This window comes from Xiphophorus maculatus, chromosome 2 (genome assembly GCF_002775205.1).
Source record: "Xiphophorus maculatus strain JP 163 A chromosome 2, X_maculatus-5.0-male, whole genome shotgun sequence".
NCBI lineage: Eukaryota > Metazoa > Chordata > Actinopteri > Cyprinodontiformes > Poeciliidae > Xiphophorus > Xiphophorus maculatus.
This window is the reverse complement of record NC_036444.1, coordinates 18,779,700-18,792,853: the sequence shown is the minus strand read 5'-3', so window position 1 is coordinate 18,792,853 and position 13,154 is coordinate 18,779,700. Positions and strand designations below refer to the sequence as shown.

At 38.8% G+C, this 13,154-nt stretch overlaps 1 protein-coding gene across 9 annotated transcripts in view; it reads left to right on the top strand.

Moving 5' to 3' along the window:
- The window catches only part of LOC102223100 (protein-methionine sulfoxide oxidase mical2b-like), a 50,339-nt gene that overhangs the window by 24,533 nt on the left and 12,652 nt on the right, over positions 1 to 13,154 (top strand). For 7 of the 9 annotated variants that reach the window (XM_023344328.1, XM_023344309.1, XM_023344321.1 and 4 more), the window contains 18 exons: positions 99 to 356; positions 460 to 575; positions 901 to 1,027; positions 1,464 to 1,548; positions 3,846 to 3,993; positions 4,470 to 4,669; positions 7,029 to 7,123; positions 7,438 to 7,506; positions 7,623 to 7,751; positions 8,347 to 8,511; positions 8,619 to 8,885; positions 8,985 to 9,107; positions 9,593 to 9,967; positions 10,180 to 10,281; positions 10,399 to 10,491; positions 11,331 to 11,517; positions 11,644 to 11,717; positions 12,014 to 12,089. In XM_023344328.1, coding sequence (XP_023200096.1) covers positions 99 to 356; positions 460 to 575; positions 901 to 1,027; positions 1,464 to 1,548; positions 3,846 to 3,993; positions 4,470 to 4,669; positions 7,029 to 7,123; positions 7,438 to 7,506; positions 7,623 to 7,751; positions 8,347 to 8,511; positions 8,619 to 8,885; positions 8,985 to 9,107; positions 9,593 to 9,967; positions 10,180 to 10,281; positions 10,399 to 10,491; positions 11,331 to 11,517; positions 11,644 to 11,717; positions 12,014 to 12,089 — 2,689 coding nt within the window. Of the gene's footprint in view, positions 1 to 98; positions 357 to 459; positions 576 to 900; positions 1,028 to 1,463; positions 1,549 to 3,845; positions 3,994 to 4,469; positions 4,670 to 7,028; positions 7,124 to 7,437; positions 7,507 to 7,622; positions 7,752 to 8,346; positions 8,512 to 8,618; positions 8,886 to 8,984; positions 9,108 to 9,592; positions 9,968 to 10,179; positions 10,282 to 10,398; positions 10,492 to 11,330; positions 11,518 to 11,643; positions 11,718 to 12,013; positions 12,090 to 13,154 lie in introns of those variants that run through there. The other 2 variants (XR_002753639.1, XM_023344332.1) reach the window with 2 other exon arrangements.

Genomic DNA, 13,154 nt, shown 5'->3' with positions numbered 1-13,154 from the left:
AAATGGTATAAATAGGTTATTTTTGGAAACAGTTTATGTACTTGTGTAATATTTTTAAATATTTGCCTTAAGTTTTAGGGCTCCTCTTCTTGTTCCAGGACTACATAGAAACAGAGAGACTGCTGAATTCTGACAACGTAAACCAGGAAGCGTTGCTGTCGTACGCTCGTGAGGCTGCGGACTTTGGCACAAACTACCAGCTGCCATCGCTGGACTACGCCATCAATCACTATGGGGAGCCAGACGTAACCATGTTTGACTTTACATGCATGTATGCATCAGAGAATGCCGCCCTGATAAGGGAGAAACATGGACATGAGCTACTGGTTGCACTGGTGGGAGACAGTCTTCTCGAGGTAAGAGGCACTGTTTTTGCTTGTGTGTGTGTTTTGTCAGGGCAGGAATAATCATTGTCCTTTTACTTCTTCTTTGACACTAAGTTTTTTTTTTTTATTGCAGCCCTTCTGGCCGATGGGTACTGGTTGTGCTAGAGGCTTTCTAGCTGCTTTCGACACTGCTTGGATGGTGAGGGGCTGGGCACAGGGAAAGAGCTCCTTGGAGATACTGGCAGAGAGGTGAGGATGTGTTGCTTCCCGCAGATTGAAATTAGTGTAGTTTTATCACTCTGTTGAATAAGGACATATAGTGATGTTAAAATGACACGATGCATGTGTAATCTGTCTAGTATATCTAGTTTAATTCTTGCGCAACTTGTGGAGTTGATTAGTCTACATGTGACTTCTGGTGGATAAGAATCCAATGCTTTGAATTTGAAATCTTGTCTGTCTCAGACTCTTATTTCGAAGTAAGAAAGGAAGTAGCATTTGAGGATATTATTTTGATAGACGCAAACAAACTACTAACCTGCCGTGTTTAAAATGTGTCACCCTTCTCTATCAGGGAGAGCATTTACCGTCTGCTGCCTCAGACCACACCGGAAAACATCAGTAAAAACTTTGAACAGTATACAATTGATCCTGCTACCCGCTACCCGAACCTGAACTCCAGCTGTGTACGTCCACACCAGGTTGGTGATTATTTTCCAAACTTGTATTCAAGGGAACTTTTTTTCCCCCCAAAAAACCTGTCCAAGCAAAAAGTAATTGCCTCCTTATCTATTAGCAAGATTTTACATGTTTTAGCTGAGTTCAGCAACAATTGGCACAAACTGAGATCAAATCTCCCATTCCTCTGCATTTCCAGATGAAAACAAGAAGAAGTGCCTGTGCACCCATTATATAATAGCATGGAAATTTTTGTGTTAAAATGAAAGCTGTTAAAAGAAACTTTGATTTCACATCTTTTTTTAAAGAGATTTCTGACGGAGCAGGCTTTTGTTCAGCTATTGTGAAATATTAGTTTGTTGGGACTGCCTTAAATCACTGAAGTGGTTCAAAAACGTGTTTAAATTAGTTTTTTAAACTAGAAATATTTTTTCTCCCATGCCTGTATGTTTCTTTCAGGTTCGTCACTTATTCATTGATGGTCATTCGGGTCTGGTTGAAAAAGGAGGGTTGTCACGAAGACCAGTTAACCTCCCTAGAAAAGGTAAACATTTCTAAAAATAAAAAAAAATGCATTCATAAGCCAAAGTCCTAGAACTAATTTACTTTTTAAAAAAAGACTTCAAGGAATTAGGGTTTTCTTAAGATGTGGTGGAGTTTTTCTTTTTTTGGTTCCTGTTGAAAGAGAAGCTCCATGAATTATCCTATAGCAGCTAAATGTTATAAATAGGTTATAACATATTTATAACCTATTATAAATAGGTTATAAATATGTCTGAGCTAATATCGTCTGAATTAGCTCAGACGATATATTTGAAGCTGTACGTGGCGTCAAATTCCTCTCAGAATTTTACCATTCTGAGAGGAAAAATTGAGGATGAAAAGTGTTACGGCCCTGGGCCTTATGGGCTGGGTTGCAGGTGTCTTGTTGTCTGTCTTTGTGCTCCTCCCCTTTACAGGTGCAGCTGATTTTATTCATTTGGAGCACAGAGCATTTAAACCTGGCTGTCTCCACCTTCTGGGTCGCCTTGAGCGTCCACTCTGCCTTGATGCTTGCGGTGTTTTGTTGCCAGGCCTCAGCTCCCCTCCTTTTGCACATTTGAGTTTGTCTTTGTTTTTGCACTTCAACAACTCCATATGCACTCATACATCACATCCAAGCATTTGCATTACACCACTGATACTGACATCCTCGATCCATTGTTGTTTGTGTTAATAAATATTCCTTTTTATGCACTTTAATCCCTGCATGGTCTCCCGTTATTGTTATGACCTTGAGCCAGTCGTAACAAAAAGGAAAAAAATAAAAATGTAAAGTGTGTTTATACTGTAGAAAAAAAAACAAAGGGCTCAGAATTTCAAATTTAGAAATAAATTCATCCAAATCAGACATGGCGAACTGCAGCTCTATACTTTATTAAACGTTGTGCATATTAATAAACATTTCAGGGTGATTTAAGCTATGAATAAGTCTGGAAGCTTAGTCACCCAGAGTGATGTACCTCTGGACAAATGTTTGACTTCACGACATCATCTCTAAGGTTTATTATTTGATGGACTGTCTGAGTCAGTGCTGGAAGCTAATTCATGAAGTTAGTCACTGGCAGCTTGTGACATGTTGACTTCGCGTTCTGTCTAATGTTTGCGATCACCGCCTCTTTGCTTTGTGTTTATATTTAATTAATATCTGAGTGAAAAGTCTGACTAACCTTTTATGTTGTGTTGGGGAAAATAATGAACATTAGAGTGAACGTTTCCCCAGCAATCTCTCTGCTGAAACTTTACCTTTGTCTGAGTCACAGGCTTGGCGCACCTCGTCAGACAATACTGCCGGATAACATTACACTCATATGAGGGTCAGAACTGATGCCTTTCACAGACGTGTGCTGGCGTGATGTGCTTTGGTACCAATTTTGAAACTGTTCAAGGGCCTGTCCTGACAAGTGTGGGCTCACTGTGAGCGGAGCCTCCGGAAGGAGTAGTTATATCATTTACCTGGTGATAAATTGAAAACAGGAGATGTTGTACACCTCAGGTTCTTGAGCACAAACGTATCTAAGAACTTCACAGCACAAGCTGTCTGATCAGAAAAAAACAGTCCCAATTTCACTTTCTGAAAACTCTCTGTGAGATCAACCTACTTCAGGACCTTCTGACATCATTCTAAAGTAACTGGACTTATGGCAGATTGATGTGGTCAATTGGAAAGTAACCAGCAGAAAACCAACCTGACCTAAATGTCCTGCTGTCACTAGAAATCTTCCAGTATCAGAGACTGGAAATGGCATTTATTTTATAGTTATGGGATATCTTAGTGCTTCAGAATGTCTTTTATTCATAGCTTTATTATTGGTAAATAAAATTTCTTTGCGGTTTTTTGTACTACTTTTGTCTGCACACTACTGCAACAACAGATAAGCACATCATTGTTCCTGTTACAATAAGCAAAAGTCTTTAGATTTTCATACACTACATTAATAACGGGGCCACCTCTTCTGTAAACAAATTCTGATATGGGATGGAAAGCTTGATGGCTTGTCAAATTGCATGAAAGTGTGCAAGTTCTGGTTGTTTTCTAAGTAGGACATATCGGGATAAGTTTCTGCTCTATTGCCAAGGTTAGTCCTGCTTTAGCTTCAGAAAGTGGACCAGCTCGCTTGGCTCAAGTCCAAAAGAACACAGAGTTTGAACATTACAGTGTCGACACCATTTCAGAAAACTTTCCAGTCCGGACAAAAATAAAACCCACTGGGGGAAAGCAATACAGGGACATTTTTTGCCATGAAAATGTCGTTCCTTCCTTTGACGCATATGTACCAACATGTAATTTATTTCTTGCAGAATCTGAGGTGCGACCTAGTCGACTCCTAACCTGGTGTCAGAATCAAACTCGGGGATATAGGGGAGTGGATGTCACCAACCTCACATCATCCTGGAGGAACGGTCTGGCCTTGTGCGCCCTCATTCACCGGCAGAGGCCTGAACTCATGTAAGGATGCACACAAACGGACACTCGGCACATTAAGGAAGCGCGTGTGTAAATGATGAGCTGTGGTTCAAGGTCTGCTTGAATGTGCAGGATGATACCCATCCTTTACGAAACGTAATGCAAACAGTATTTAGCGTTCTGAACTTTTATTTCAAATAAAACGAGTCTTTAAGTATGAAGAATCCCTGAGGTTTTGTAAAGTCACCTTTTCTGAAACATTTATCAGTTTGCCAAACCTTAAAGTTGAATGTGAATTTGCAAATTCTCTGTTCACATCATATCGGAAATAAATCTCAGTCATAAACAGGCTGACTTGACACTTCTTGTTTGTTGGGTCTGTTCCTTATTAAGAGCTAAGAAAATTGCTTCTTTAAGTGAAAAAAAGCTCAAAACTAATTGGGTCTCTTCAATAAATTCAAAATACATTTTGGATATAAACAAATCTCACATTTGATCTCATCCTCCGTCTGTTTCAGTGACTTTGACTCCCTGAACGAGGAGGATGTGGCGAGGAACAACCAGCTGGCGTTTGACGTGGCTGAGCGCGAGTTCGGCATCCAGCCAGTGACTACAGGAAAGGAGATGGCTGCCAGAGCTGAACCAGACAAGCTGCTGATGGTCCTCTACCTCTCCAGATTCTTTGAGGCCTTCAGGAAGTCGTCGCTGAACAACAATGGTCCGTCTTTGTAACAGTTGTGTGTTGATTCATGAAGTTTTTCAGAGATGTTAGGACAATCTTCTTGAAATGCTTGAGGCAAATTTTACTAAGGTAATTTCAAACTATTTACAAAAGATTTCAGAAATTTTCAACTTGTTTTCTAACACTTGTTTAAAATAACAGTCAGAATTTCTAAGTCTAGTGTCTGAGGAGGAAATCAAATCCTGTTGACTTAACAGAGAAAAATTTGCTCCGGCTTGTTCTCCTTTTTCCTGTTGAATGATAGACGTTCCTATCTAGCCAGCACAAATGACAAATGCAGCACCTTATCAAAACACTTTAGAGCCTGAAGGACTGTGAGCATGTTTTCCTTTCTGTCTGCCACACAGGCTTCAGTTGCATGTTACACAACTGTGGTCAGGTTGGTCCCTGCCAGAAACCATACTGGTATGCATGCTATGTCTGTGGAAGCCTATCCAGTCACATCCATGTAACTCCAGAGGCTTTCCTCTCTGCCCCCTCCACCACTGCTGGCGACTGCCTCAGCTTCAGTTTTCATATGTAGCTCTAAATGTTCAGCAGACTTCTGTATCGCCCCTGTAATTCAAACCTCTGAAAGCCAGGAAAAATTACAGACTGTAAATGAGCATTCTCACAGTCCGTTTGGTAGGATGTTACTCCCAGATTATTGAGGAGGTTGGTTGGTTATATTAGGACATGAATGAGGTTTGCATGTTTTAGTTTTTTTTTTTTTTTAAAAAAAGATTATTTTCAAATAATTTCCACTGTAAATATTAGTTTACTCTCAGATGTTCAGTAAGAATTCAGATGCCGCCTCTAAAAACTGCTACTTCAGCAATATTGCTATCTGTTCTTTTGAAAGTACTTGTGCGGGCTTCAGCTATCAAATTTCTACATACAGTGGATATTATAAAGTCACCAATTTTATACGAAACAGTCTTGCAGTAGTTGACTTCAGTTGCTGAGTGAAAGTCTCACCCTTCTCCAATCAGACAGTATTTTACTCCAGAGACTTGAACCACAGTAAAATAATCAATCAGGTAAAACATTACTTCAAATAAACATTCTGTCAGAACTAGGGCTGGGACTTTATTGCATTAATTTTGATTAATTAATAATATAGATTTTAACTTGCTAAAGGTTTTAACACAATTAATTGCATTTTTGTTTACATATTAGTCCAAAGCAAACACAGATGTCCCCAGTACCAATGTCAGTGTCCACATTTCCAAAAAGTTTTTGTTTCAGGGGTTCCTGGAGCATTTAAAAGCTGAATGGGTATAATAGCCCTTTGCACCAATCTGATGGTTGAATAACTTCAACAACCTATGTAAAGCAATAAATATTTGTTGTTGAGCTCAAATGTCTATTTATTCAATAATTTAGTAGCAAAGGTGTTTTTTAGTTGAAAATATTAGTTATTTTGTCTATTTATGGTTTTCAATTAAAATGTGATTCATTAATTACATACCCTGCAATTAATTCAATGTAAAATTTGAGTCAATCTAGAGTTTGGCCCTCATGTGATTTGGCTTTAAAATGTCACTTCAGGCAAATACTGCCCAGGTGAAGGATGGAAAGAAAGATGAAAAACTCAAACGGCATCTACCATAATATTGTATGTTCAAAGTAATGTTCATTACTTTGGCTTTGTCAATTTGGCTCAAAATCATGCTACCACAACTAATTATGACTGTCACTGCAGCAGCCTGGCCATTAGCTCTGCTTGAGTTATCAGTAGTGGCCATAGCAATAAATGCTTGCATTTGTTTAGGCTTCTGACACTGCAAAAACTTTTCCCAGGTCTTTGAATTGCTCTTCTCTTGAGTTCAATGTCTCCATTGTTTCATAATGACCCAAAAGTCTTCTCCAATGGAGAGACAATTTTTGGGGCTTAAGACAAGACCACTTGTCAAACCTCACAGGTGTTGCACAAAGGTTGGAAGAACTTTGTGCAACACCTGTTGCAAACAGGTGTTGCAACAGGTGTGCAACATCTGTTGCACACATTTAGTGTGTAGACATCTACACACTAAATGTGTAGACATCTACACACTAAAGTAGATGTCTACTTTAGTGTGTAGACATCTACACACTAAAGCTGGTGTAGATGTCTCAGCTTTATATGTTTTAATAATAAATTTTACAAAAAATTCAGGCAATTGACCTGTAATGGTAAATGGTAAATGTTAGTATCACACTTCACACTAGATTCACCCATTCACTCGCTTTGAATGTACACGTATCATAGTATGTTTTATATATTATGAGACTTTAACTTTAGTCCCATGTTCTCTTGCAACATTAATGCTTCCTGAAACTGATAAACAATAATTGCTGTTTGTTTGTTCTACAGTCCCCAAGGAGCCAGATGAAAATGGTGAAGAATATCCACCTAAATCCAACCACAAAGTGCTGAACTTGCCTCTGCCCAGGAAGAGGATACCCAGGGTAAAATTTTTAACATTTCCTTGAAGTGCATGCAAGGCATTATCTTTTATCCCAACAGTGTAGCAGTTTGCCATTACATCTATGTACTCCTTCAAATCTCAGCATTTGATTAGAGAAGCCATAGGTAGAGAAGTTGTGCAATACAATCTCAGTGCAATCTCCGTTTAAAGTTTAGTATCCATTTTCCTGAAGGACAGTAAAGTTGTTTTTGAAGTAATCAATGGATGGTATGCTTGTTTTTTTATGCTAGGATTATTTAAATACAAGGTGTGTTAGTTCCTCTGTGAGTTAATCTGTAATGTGGGCTCCTCTAGGATGAGAAGAAAGCAGAGGATGATTCTGTGAACAAACGGAGACGGAAAGGAAGCGGCTACCTCACAGAGGTATTCATCTGGAAAAGTCTTTTGGATTAAAGCACTAATAAAACTTGAAGGGTTTAGGTTAACAAAGCAACTCATCAGCCAGCTCTGCTCTGAATCTGACTCCTCTCTGGCCTCAGTTGTCCTGCCATAGTGCGCCACCTGCTGGTGAAGATGGAGAGCTGCGGGAGAACAAGGTTCGCTCCATGGCAACTCAGCTGCTGGCCAAGTTTGAGGAGAACTCCTCAACAGCAAAGGTGCACACTAAGGTGAGAATAACATTAGAGGTCAAGTTTATTCAGTTACACTTTTGAAACAACAAAATTGGAACAAAAGTGCCAGGCAAACATTTATAACCAAAGAACTACCTGACGCTCAAATATCTAAGGTGATAAAAAGTATGATAAGTAGGTGAACTTCCAGACTGGATTTTTGGCACTATTTGTTTTGGTCTTTTTGTGTGTGTGTGTGTGTTATCTTTGTTGCTGTATGCTGTGTTGGCAACGAGACCAAGACTTTCTAAATAGTAAAACAATTACTGATGGGCCTTAATTGATAAACAAGGTCAAAAAAATTTTGCTGGGTAGAAGTTTGAACGTTTGAAGCGAAGCCAGTAACTGGAATAAGTGGCTTCTTTCACTTTCATGTAATTCTGCTTTTATATAAAATTATTTAGTCAACCTTCTGTGTTTAATTTGTGCAAATTTTCATCAATATAGTTAATGACATGTTTTCTTAATATATGACATCTAACTTTAGCACCTATATTTTCTTTTTTGTGCTAGTTTTGGTCTCTAGTAATGTTTTCGTTTCTTTTATTCTATCTTTTATAACATTTTTATTGCTTTTCTATCCTTGAAACAGTCCAAGGACCCATCTAGTCCTCCCCTTTCTCCTCCTTTGTCTCCTTCCACCACCTTTCCATCTTCAGATGAGGAGGAGGAGGAGGAGGAAGAAAACCCCCGTTTTGCTAAACCCAAATATATCCAACCTCTTTCTCCTCTTCCTCCATCTTGTCCCAAATGGCAGGTATTGTCTCGTATCTCCCTGTATTTTAAAAGAAAAGGGTTCATTTAACTTCTGTGAACTCATCCTTTGTCCTCCTGTCTGTCCCCTCCTCATCCTCCTGTTTCCAGCCTTCAATCTACCTTCGGTTGCTGGAGAATCCCAGTTCGGTTTCTCAGCAGACCAGTTTCCTCTCTTCTAACTCATATTTTGATCAGAGCAGCCAAAGTCGTTCTCCATCGCCCTCACACTTTCAGATCCCTGTAAGTGTTCTTGGCTCTGAACTTTGTCACACAGAGCACACCCCAAACACAGAAGACTCCCCAAACCGTCCTACCTGTGCATCTGATCTGTCCGCTTCGGACTCTGATCCGTCATGTAATGCATCTGAGCAGAAGGTGAATTTAATCCTACCTTTAAATACATTAAATTACCCCGTATGCACTATCTCACTCTCTATTTCTTCCTGCTTTGATTACCTCTTACTTTCTCCATAGACTAAAAATCAGCGGTTGTCGACTAGAGAATTTTCACGCAGGAGTATAAAAGAGAGAGCTGTCCTCCTGTCCACCATGTTTCATGGGTCCAACAAACCACCTGCTTCTCTATCTGTTTCACAGGTTCTGTATCAGATCAGATGCTGGTATTTAAAATAATCCAAAAAAAGCATGACTTCTTTGCCCGTTTTTGAATTTTTTAGGCTCTCTAAAATTAGAGTGGATGTCTGTGGAGGAGAATGTTAACATCAACAATAAATGTAGGAATATACAAATATCAAAATAAATAACTGCTGTAGCAGAAAAATGCATCAAAAGCAGGGAAATAAGGAAATCTGTAAAACGACATAATCAAGACAAGTTAATTTTAATATTCTTACTCCTGTGTAGAGTTTAGGATGTACTTAAGATAGAGATTTACCTTAAGTACATCCTTACAGAATCATCATTTTGAAGTTTTCTCCAAATAGTTAGAAATATGTATATCTTTTTTTACCGAAATCCTTTTAAGTGTAGCGATGGACTGAAAGTGTTGATAATTACCTTACATTAACAAGTTATTGATGTTCTCTTTGGTCTGTAATATCCATGTTTCTTTGCCTCTGTAGGTGGAGTCATGTACCTCCTCCTTTCCTTCCACACCATCTCCTCCTCCTCCTCCTCTGTCTCCATCTAAAAGCTCCACCATGTTCCCTGTGGTCCACCCTGTTCCCGATCCCGTCGCTCAGACCTGTTTCACCTCTGAACCTAAAATGACCTCCTCTCTTCTGTCCTGCTCTGAATCTGAAAAAACTGAGCAAAACTCTTCTTCTCATCCTGATACATTCACATCCAGCAACAAAACATGTTCTTCTGTCTCTTCGTCTTGCATTGGTAAAAGTCAGAGTGTCTTCACTAATCTCGAGAGGATAAAAAATGTGGAAAATGAGCAACAGAAAGTTCATGGATGTAGTTTAAAACTAGCTGAGAAGGATCCCTCTAAGGTAACAGGTTTCTTGGTTATTTTACATAAATACTTTTGTTTCCTGAATATTTATTAGATAAATACATTAGTTTTATCTTAAATCAGCCATGTGTTCCTTTTTAGTTTTATATTCAATAATTTCTACTATATATATACTGGTAGTTTACCAACATTTATGATCATGTAGTATACAATGCCTTACAGAAGTTTTACCATGTGGTGTTCATTTAGTGCACTCCAGCTTGTGATGGTGAACGCACCAGAAGAAGTAATCCAAAATCAATTGTTCGCTCTGAGAGCTGTCCCTCTGGAGCTCCTAGTTACAATAAAGAGGTGCAAGTCCTACACCTAAGTCCAAACACAATTCAACAGCACATCACTATAACCTTTGATAAATTCTGCTTTTTCCACTCCCATTTGTCTTTTCTTTCTTCTGTGTATAAATATTAGCGAGTAGTTGGAAAGGTATCATCAGCAATAGATGCTAAAGCTCAGAAACTGGCCGTCCTTTATGAGACAGACCACAGGCCCAATGCCCCACTGGTAAGATGCATGTAAATGGTTAAAAAACTAATCCAGACTTTATACTAATGTGATTTGTGAAAATTTGGTGTGCTAACAAATATTTCTCAACCTTAGTTTTCTGACCAGGGAATTTAAAAGCTAGGAATACATTCCAGTTGCATGAGTGTACACAAGGTTTTAGATGTGTACACAGTCTGAACAAATTCAAGAATTTATTGCAAATGTTTACTTGCATAGCTTAAAGCCCAAATTTTAACTTTCTTTTTGTGAGGTAAACCACAGACGCAGTTAATCTCCATATTGCTAAAAGCTCAAGAAGCTGCAAATATCTGAAGATGAGAATGGTACAATTCTACCCTGGAGTCTGGTTTACCTAGATATCCAACATTCATGTTTTGTTTTTTTTCTATTTCATTGTGACTTTTCATACCCTTTCATTCTGGTTGTGTGTGTGGTTGTCAAATACAGTCTTCTGACACTAAACCTTACTTTCAACATGTCTCCATGTATTCATACAATTGCAAAATACTTCTGACCTAAAATGTTAAGACCAAATGTATCACTAATTTTGGAATTTGTAGTGACCTGTTTCTGCCTTTGTATTTTTTTTCTTTTTTTTTTATCAGCTGTTGGTGTGCTGTGCTGCTTTTCTTACCTAGTACTGATGCATATTTTACCTTTTTTGACTAATTGAATTCTCCCCCTCCCTCCATATAACACTTGTTTTTGACATTTGATATATGAATCAGTGTTTTTAAATATTCATTTTCTAAAGGTTTCTGGATAGAAACACCAAGCAACTTCTCAGTAGAGCATTTTTCTTATTACTTCACCTTTGCCTGGTCTTTTCCCCTCAGTGTGTGCTACGTAAAGATTTCCCTCCTGGACTCGGTGGCAGCGACATCTGCCACTTCTGCTCCAAACGGGTATACGTGATGGAGAGGCTCAGCGCTGAAGGCTACTTCTTCCATCGCGAGTGCTTCCGCTGTGACGTCTGTAACTGCACCCTCCGTCTGGGTGGACACACATTTGATTCACAGGAGAGTACGTCTGAGTCATCATAGCTGATTCTTATATCAAAATAAAGAGTATTTGTAAAAAAAAACAAACCCTACAGACTTTTTTTTTATAAAAATGTTTGTTTTTATTGGTTTTGTTATTTCATTACAGGAAAGTTTTATTGCAAGATTCACTATGCCCAGCGCCAATACAGCACCAGCTGGGGCAGGTTCAGAAGAACAACGGTAAGATGGCTTTTCAAGTACTTCACGCTTTTACGGCTATTTAAGTGCAGAAAATAAGATATTGATAATATAAATATGGAACAATATCCATTAAGTGAAAAATTCTTAAGCTCAAACAAAACAATTAAAATTCTTATATAGATTTGCAAAGTTGCTAAAAACCTATACACTAAATTTATTTCACAAACATAACTGGAAATTGAGAAGAAAAAAATAAACACAAATTATTATTTTACTACTACTCTGTAGAGGCATGTGTACTGATTTTTTTTGCATTTTTATCTGGATTTTTACAGGAAAACCTAAGCCACCTGAAACCCTCGTCTATGGACAGCGGGATCTGTTCAACCACAGGCGCCGTCCAACCCGCAGGTACCCTGGTTTCCTTGATTAAGCGCGGTCTGAGCTGGCCGAGGCGTGCTGGTCGGGCTGTGTGTGTGTTGCCTCAACAGCTGTTGGGAAGTGTGTGTGAGTCTATCACAGCTGTGGGATCCCACGTCAGGAGCTACTCACAGGACTATATATTCCTGTTTGAGCTGCTTAGCCTTGGCTGTCCTCTGCTCTGCATGATGCATGAGATGTTGGGACAGATCTACCAGGAGTCCCAACTGGCTCAGCAGCAAATCGTCAACCAACGGCTTGCCTAGGAGAGGAATGATGTACTGATATGTGGCTAATAGGTGGATATTTACCTCTTTGCAGCCTAATCAGTAGCGGTTCATTTAAGTCAAAGCTCCAATTATTACCTTCACTTTCTACGTTTAAAATCTTCTCAGTTATTTAGACTTTTTGTAAACTATTGATCTCAAAAACCTACTTTATTGAGACACACTGCTTCTGTTGAGTCTATAATAAATGTGGCTTTTTTGAATAGTTTTGAGCAGTCAGTATCTTACCCGCAGTAGACAGCAACAGTTGCAGCTTGAATTAACAGGAAATTTAGGATTCTTGCTAACAGCTAGAGAGAATGGAAAAAGTCTGAGATGACTCATTCTCTGAACTTTCCTATTAGTTTGAGCAAATTCTCTTACTTACTTTTATGATTTAGACAAATTGACATACACTGGGGCTTTCTCTACTAAAGAAATGTGGTGCTACAAATCACTGGGTCCGCTGACCATGCTGTGGAACAACTTTATTTGTTCCATCCGTGAAGTGGAAAAAATAAAGTCTACAGTATTTCTAATTTGCCTTCATATTTGGAGGCAAATATGAAAGTAAAAACACCCTTTTTGGGTGTAGAGCTCAGCCTCAGGGGTTGCTTTGCAGCTAACACAGCAATTTTTATAGACTAAGTGACTAAGTATAGAGACATGAAAAGTGATGAGATGAAAAGCATTGAGCGTAGAGCTTGGAAATTGAGTGTTAATTTTGGATAGGGGATATTTGATCTCCCCCCCCCCCCCCCCCCCCAAAATAAAAAAAGTAGCTAGCTTA